This window comes from Suillus subaureus (genome assembly GCF_016647635.1).
Source record: "Suillus subaureus strain MN1 chromosome Unknown BJ212scaffold_367, whole genome shotgun sequence".
In the NCBI taxonomy this organism is placed as follows: domain Eukaryota; kingdom Fungi; phylum Basidiomycota; class Agaricomycetes; order Boletales; family Suillaceae; genus Suillus; species Suillus subaureus.
The window spans coordinates 1-7,331 of record NW_024538923.1 but is presented as its reverse complement, the minus strand read 5'-3'; the positions used below and the strand labels follow the sequence as shown (position 1 = coordinate 7,331).

The window sequence follows — 7,331 nt, the reverse complement described above, 5'->3', positions numbered from 1 at the left end:
TGAAGTTAAAGGTGCTGTTACTGCACCTCCGAGTTTCCATACCAGCCATAACATGGAATGACAGTTGCCCGAGAACAGCACTGGATGGTCAGATTCTCAGGCAAGGGACAATGTTGTAACCTCCCTCGGGCTTCTCATAAATACACAGATCACGTATAACTAACAGTCATTTCTATGTTCCTAGTATTGTCCACACTATCATTGACTGGGTCCGCAGATCTGAGGTTCTATCTCCCAGGCTCTAAACATTGATCGATTGGAAGATTGACTATTATAAGACACTTGATTGACAACAAATACTCGCATCGAACATAAATTTAAGACCCAGGAGGCGACAACGGCGTGGGGGACAGGCGTACGAAAGAAGACCGCGTTAATTGAAGCGGTTTGATGGTCTTTGATAATAAACACGAGATAATCGATGATCATTCAAATGTTTTCGTGATAGGGACGCAGTTGTTTTTATCCTGCGTCTATATGCATAAAAACCCACAACAATTTCAAAAATGCGTGCACACACCGGGATCCGAGATAGTCTTTTTGACAGGATCTTTTTGTCACACGATGTGAGATAATAAAAGACAGTAGTGACTGCAGATCATTCTTTACTTAGGGGCTATCCGTACGCTCTCTGTAAAAATGATGCGTAGAACTATCGCCATTTGCCCTGGGTCTGGGAGAGCTGCTGATGTCTTTCACACCACCGCTGATATCTATCCGTAACTCCGCGGTCGCCTCAGCATCGTTGGGGGTGGAAGATGGGTTCTGGCGATCTGACAGAAACAGTCCCCTTCCCAATTCGCCAAGACATCGCATACCAACAGCGAGGAAGTTTCGGAGATTCGTCATTACTGAATTTTAGGGTTGAGAGTAGCACCATCACCGTCACTAATGACTGACGACGTCGAATGTGGGGTAGCAAGTCGGAAATTTTCAATAAGAGTATTGGATCGTAGTGGCGCTGGGAAGGGCCAGTCCCCGACTCCAAGAAATGATCGTGATTGGCAGCAAGCAGTATATCGTTATACGTCTAAATCGTTCACCTCTGCCAGCGCATTCTGGTTTCGTTCTGGATGGCTGAATTGAGCTTGACAGAGTGCGAGATAAGTTCCTGTGACAGACGTTCGGTAACAAATACACTAAACTCACGAGCGAGAATCTGCAGACGAGCGTCGCCCAAAACACTTGCTCCGGCATGAAATAGGTATAGTACACGTTGCCGAACATGATTCGTTACATGTTTTTCGATGAGAGAGCCTGTTGTAGAGTGTGCAGTAGCGTGGCGTAAACCGACGAATACACGTCTGTACTCGGACGTCAGTGCGGTTCAGCTTCTCTAAACTGTTACAAAGAGCAACATCATCAATAGATCCCGAAATCCACCGTGAGGACATGGCTTTAGAGGGATGTGTAGCCGCTGAGTCGATAGCGCCGATGACAGGAGGAGTACGTCACGGTAGAGCATTGGCCACCTGAAGGCTGTACAAGTTCTAAAAATCAGCAGCAAGCAAAATGCCCCGTGTTCTTGTGCAAGCAGGTGGGACAGGTGTCGTCAAGTGAATCTTGCCAAAGAGGATATCATCCGGGCCCGGCATACTTGCAAACTCTGTGCGTTCAAAAGTGAAATGAGACATGATTACATTAACACCATGGCACATTCCTTATTTCGCGCACCTGACCTTTTAGTTCCAACTCGCAGTGCAACACCACGCAGAAACAGGCACGGATAAAGCAGACTTTCACTGTAGAGATGACAGACTCTGGATAGCATCAACGACGAACTATGGATGTCATCGCTATCATTCATTTTCAAAGTTTGTATTGAGTTAGGCTCATCAACTATATTTTCGGGGGTTCCCACGGATCAGTCAGGGTTGGATCCGACAATTGCAAGACCCTCTTCCCGGGATGAGCCACTCACGCACTTGGATGTCATACTACCAGCTCCGCGTCACACCCTGCAATTGTTGAGACACGACTGTCGCGGAGGGGGATTCAAGTAAAACACGATTCTAGCCAGCTCTATTTCAATTTTGCATCATGGCATGCTGCTGGCAGCCAGACGAGTGTCAAATAGCCACCGTCTGATTTCAGCCTTTTTCTAATGTCCAATCATTAGTTCCTTCGTGCCCGTCATGTCATTATATATAACCTGCCTCGCTCTCATAAATTCTTTACTGCCTTCGTTGGCCACCCATTCAACCATTAACCAGCCATGACTTCAACTCACCAGGTGTCTACCAGCACTACCGCAACTGTGGTTCCCCTACCGAGCAGAGATGCTATGTCTGGCAGTACGGTCAATAAAACACTACCAGTGTGGTCACTGGAGTCTAACGGAATCTTAACTCCACCACTTACCGAAAAATGCGATAGACTTAGTCGCCAGGATGGTATTTGTTGCAAGGAACTCAAGGACGAAGACGATAGAATTCTGATAGATCCTGATGTTATCCGCGACATGTGAGCTTTCCCCTTACTAGCTCGCGACCTTCTGTTTGCGCTTTTCTCGCAAGTTATTGACATATTTTGTACGCCTTCCATAGCATTATTGGATTGTCGGATGGCCTGACTGTTCCCTTCGCGCTGACAGCTGGTCTGTCTGGCTTAGGGACTTCAAGAATAGTCGTTGTCGGTGGCCTTGCAGAACTCATTGCTGGTGCCATATCAATGGGAATAGGTGGCTTCCTTGCATCCCAGGCTGAGCAGGATCATTATCGGTTCTTGCAACGTCATACCTACTCACGGGTGATGCGGAGTTGTATGGGGGAAATGGAGAGAGAGGTATACGCCGTTTTGAGTCCCGTCGGTGTCGATGAATCGACCTCCCATGCTGTTGCGAATTGCCTGCGGAAAATAGAAGATGAGCGCGGTGTTGACGGAGGTAAAACTGCACCTGCCGATGAGGAGAAACTATCGCGGGGGATGAAGAGCGACTCTGGGCTAACGCCTTTCTTACTGAAATTTGGAGAGGGGATGGGTATGTGTATCTTGTTATTATTCCTGCGTTTGACGTGGTTCTGATTGTCACTGCCTTTTTCTTGCTCAGAGGAAGTTCCGACTCGCCGACTGTACATCTCCGCGTTCACTATCGGCATGGGATACCTCCTTGGTGGTATCATCCCCCTTCTCCCATATTTCTTCATTCCTCAAGCAATTGAAGCACTGAAATATTCTTGCATAATTACTGGGATAGTTCTCCTCATATTTGGTGCCGTCAAAGGTCGAGTCACGGGAGCAGCGAAAAGTATCTGGGGGTACATTTGGGGAGCAGTCAGTACGATGGCTGTTGGCGGATTTGCTGCCGCTGCAGCCTACGGGTTGGTTATCGCAGTGGAAAGATCGTCTAAATCGTAGCGACGCTTGGTCGCGCCAGCCCCCGACTCCGCTGCTCCACATGATTGTTTAGATTGTGTATACATAGACTCAAAACCGGGACGTTTTAGATATGTGCTGAATACAAAAGGTATTTTGCACCGCTGAAAAACACAACTTGAACGCCCGTCATTGATCAGTGATTGATCAATCACGGACTTTGACTTGTCCTGCAATGTCCTATCTGAGACTATCTTCCGCGGCTGTCCCGAATATCATAGACTATGATAACAGGTAAGCCCGAAGAGTGTTACGTGTTGCCGTCGATGGAACGTCCGGTCTGCAGAGTCATGATAGTCTTAGCTGGTATATATACGATGGCATGCTGACCGAGTCGTGTGAGAGATGGGACGTGTGCACATGTTACTTCGAATTCATTATGACTGCTTTGCGTTTGCCTAGTCTCGTCGCAAACTCGGAGCTGACTGCAGGACTCGGAGACGTCGTCCTCAAGTTGTGATGAAAAAACGAAATCAACATGCCCAAAAAATCGAGTCTCCCACGGAAATGTGCTTTCTCAGTTACGTCAAAGCCTGTGGCAAGCCCGCGTGCCGATGGCGTCTAACTCAGCACTCTAGCTTCGTGTTAATCCACCTTGCGAGATACTGAGAGATACGATGTCGCATTATACCAGGTGAGACTCCGAGGTTGCTGCTGCAGCTCTCATAATATTAATTGAGGTGTTTAGTCCTCCTCCTCCATACCAGCAACATGCTCCAACACAAGCATTCCGTCCTGACTATCCTCACTCCATTGCGCAAGGACACGCACATAACGGTCACTCCCATGGCTATAATTGTCATAGAAATTACGGACATGGACATGTACACCAGCCCTCGATCATGGTACCTACCCGCCCTGTGTCTCAGATCGTGTAAGCTTCCATTCTTCACATATCTCTATCAGTACTCAATAGAGGCTATTAGCATTCATTCTAGGTACGATGTACGTAGCACGAAAGCATGGGCGGCTGTTGATACTCGTCTTCAGGTACAATGAAACCGATCATCTCCTTCCGAGAAGAAGGCATAGAAACGATGGCCCAGGATGTTGCTGCTTCACAATTATTGGAGCTATATTCATTGTTGCGGTGTTTTATATCATCCAATTCGTCTCGTCTATGCCTATCGATGAAGTAACTTGGACCAATCTTGAATCTCATTCCTGTACCACTTATGCAACAAGGGAGTACGTAGCAGAACTCAACGTCTCACCTTGGAACCCCCAGAGGACGAAAATCTGTATGAGTACTCCGATGGTTATCCATGGCCGGTCTCACTTGCCATCCAGATGCGAATATGTTGGTCGACGTTTCTCGTTATTCCTGATAGCAGCGTTTGACTTGGTATAGAGCTCAGGCACGGTGATCGGACATTTCGCTATCGACCATGACGAACTAGACTGTGTCACCTACTGGAGTGGATATAGGAATTGGGTAAGCTAAAAGTCTCACCTTGCACTTAAACTCACCGCTCTACCTCATAGGGATGTACCGCTAAAGGCTCGAAGAAGAGGGTGAGAGGCATGCACTGTTCTCTGAGACTTTATTTGATCATTATTGTAGCACATTGAGCAACATCTCATGAACGTGCCGGCCAACGCAGACTATAAGGAATTTTGTGCGACAACGCCTGCTCGTTTCCTAGACCGGGAATTCTCTGGTGCAGACTCGTGCGTAAATAGTGTACGTGCATTTGAGCCATCGCTCCTAAATTTTATCTGACATACGTCTAGATCTGGGGTGTCTATGGGCAATGGTTCATCTACGACCCTAGTTGTTGAAGCGGGTGAAGAGCGTTTTGTTATACCGATCGATGATGACTTTTACCTCCATTTCTTTTCCCGGTATTCATGTACTATTTACTGATGAAAATTGTGTTTTGTACCTACCCCCGCGGCCCGTTGCACATTCAGAACAGAGCGGTCAAACTGCAACTGCAACCGCGCCGGTATGATTTATCAGGGGCTCCCACTGTTGTCTGCAGCATTCAGTACGTGACCTTACCTGCTGTCTTTCTGTGGAGTGACTCGACCTTTGCTGCAGCAGTCGTAAGCAGGCATCTGATCGGCAGGGCAGGATGGCATGTCATCTCAAGGGATGCATCATGAGCTTATTTGTTCATCACCCTTCAAGTCAGTCTTGACTGCAAACACTGACCTCTTGCTCATAGCTACGGTGAGGGGTGGACGACATGCCCAGCACCTTGTCCGACGATAAGAGGTTGAGTGGCCCAGGTTCAAAATGAGGATCAAAGCCGAGGATGTCGAATACGATGTGCGTTGGGCAGTCGTTAACAGAATTGACAATGTCCCATCACATTGGGTTTCCATTGGTGGTAACCATATTCGAGCTGCGCCAAGTGAGTGGATGGTGTGCTGCAACTGAGTTTCGCCCTGCAGAAGGAACAAAAATGAAGCCTTTCGTGGTCTTCGTGCGCAAGGGGAGAGGGGAAGTTATGGAAGTATAAATTTCACCTTAATGATGCCGGGTCACCGTATTAAAATAGCAGGCAAAAGACCCTGAATTGGGAGCCTGAGGATATACTGGATGCCTACTTGCATGAGCTCGGCTCCATGCAGCGTGATGGTGTCTATGAGCCACAACCAGTATCGAAGCGGTGAACATATACGTACGCCATGGGCAGCAAGGGTAGTTCGCGGGTAACAATGCTACGGCCGCGATTCAATAAAAACTGTGGCGATGCAGGAGTAAATCAGATTCATTCAGCGAGAACGGTGTGTGTAGCACCAGTACTGCAGTACAGAACAACAAAGTATCATGCGGAAATATCATCATCAAATAACTAATCAACGGAAGAGCGAGGGAGTGAGATCAACGATACATGCAGCGAATAGGGAATAACTTAATATGGCAACCGAGTCTCTAACTACACACTATGTGGACAATACAATCTGCTGTTCTAACGGAATCTTGTTGCCCAACGACCTCAAAGCCTTGTGCAGCGCTACTGCAGCGTGCGTGCAGTCTAATCTCCCCGAAGCCATTGACTTGAATGAGGTTGCAATAAAAAGCAGACACGACCCGGCGTGCAACCTTGTCGTCAACAGACCACATGGAACCAATGACACTGCGAAATCCGCTGAATTGCATAGCCGCAGCAAGATGGATCGACTCTCGGGACTCTTCTCATCGCCCACGGTAGTGTGGCAGGCCGATAAGAATGCAAACTCCGGGTTCTGCCAGTTGGATCGGATGATGTCCCTGATCATTAAAGGCCCGTCACGCATGGCAAAGGAAGACTCGAAAGGGTTGTGTCCGATTTGGCACTCCATGGCAGGCGAGATGAAGCCACTGATTATGGTTTAGTGCATCGAGTGCACCCTGCACTGTTGCGTCGCTGTCCTCAAGCGATGTGAAGGACAACACGACAGGCTGGAGACGTTTAGCCACGGCAGCTAGCTCTGGAGCGACACATTTGAGCTCCCTCCCTCTGTCCGGGTTTCCTTGACCAATGGCAACAAAATGTTGCGGGGACGCGTCTCGAGAAACCCGCTGTCTCGCCGAACGAGTGTTGTCAAAGTGGGAGTATAAGAGGAGATGTAAATGTGAGACAGATTGTCTTTGTGCTTCTCGTACGGTCCTGCTGCATGTAGAGGAAGCAGTGTGAACTCGGCAGTGGGACACACCAGATGCGCGAGCCAGGGCGAACGTTCAACTCCCTGAGAGCTTCGACTACGGGGTCAACGATATCATTCCAAAGCTTGCGAAGGATGCCGACAAGCTTGTGTTCATGATCAGAAGAACCAAACTGCCCCGCGAGTGACTGGAACTCGGACAACTCGGACACTTTGACTTGTGCAGTGTCAAGCGGAACATGGACAGGACCTTGCCCACTCAAGATAATCAGGGCGTCGCAACTGTACTGACTAGCATTGACAATGATGACCGGACCTTCTTCAGCCACCTTCTGTAGGTCGGAGAAAAGGGGAGGTAG

At 48.4% G+C, this 7,331-nt stretch overlaps 1 protein-coding gene across 1 annotated transcript; it reads right to left on the bottom strand.

The window, feature by feature from the left end:
* Positions 1–6,136: 6,136 nt before the first annotated feature.
* BJ212DRAFT_1412407 (uncharacterized protein) lies at positions 6,137–6,567 on the bottom strand (the record flags this gene model as incomplete). The annotated part of the gene is made up of 2 exons (XM_041337502.1): positions 6,250–6,567; positions 6,137–6,169 (listed from the first exon to the last, which is right to left on the bottom strand). A coding segment is annotated over exon 1 (224 nt), but the record flags the coding sequence as incomplete, so codon positions are not given.
* Between the last annotated feature and the right edge of the window lie 764 nt (positions 6,568–7,331).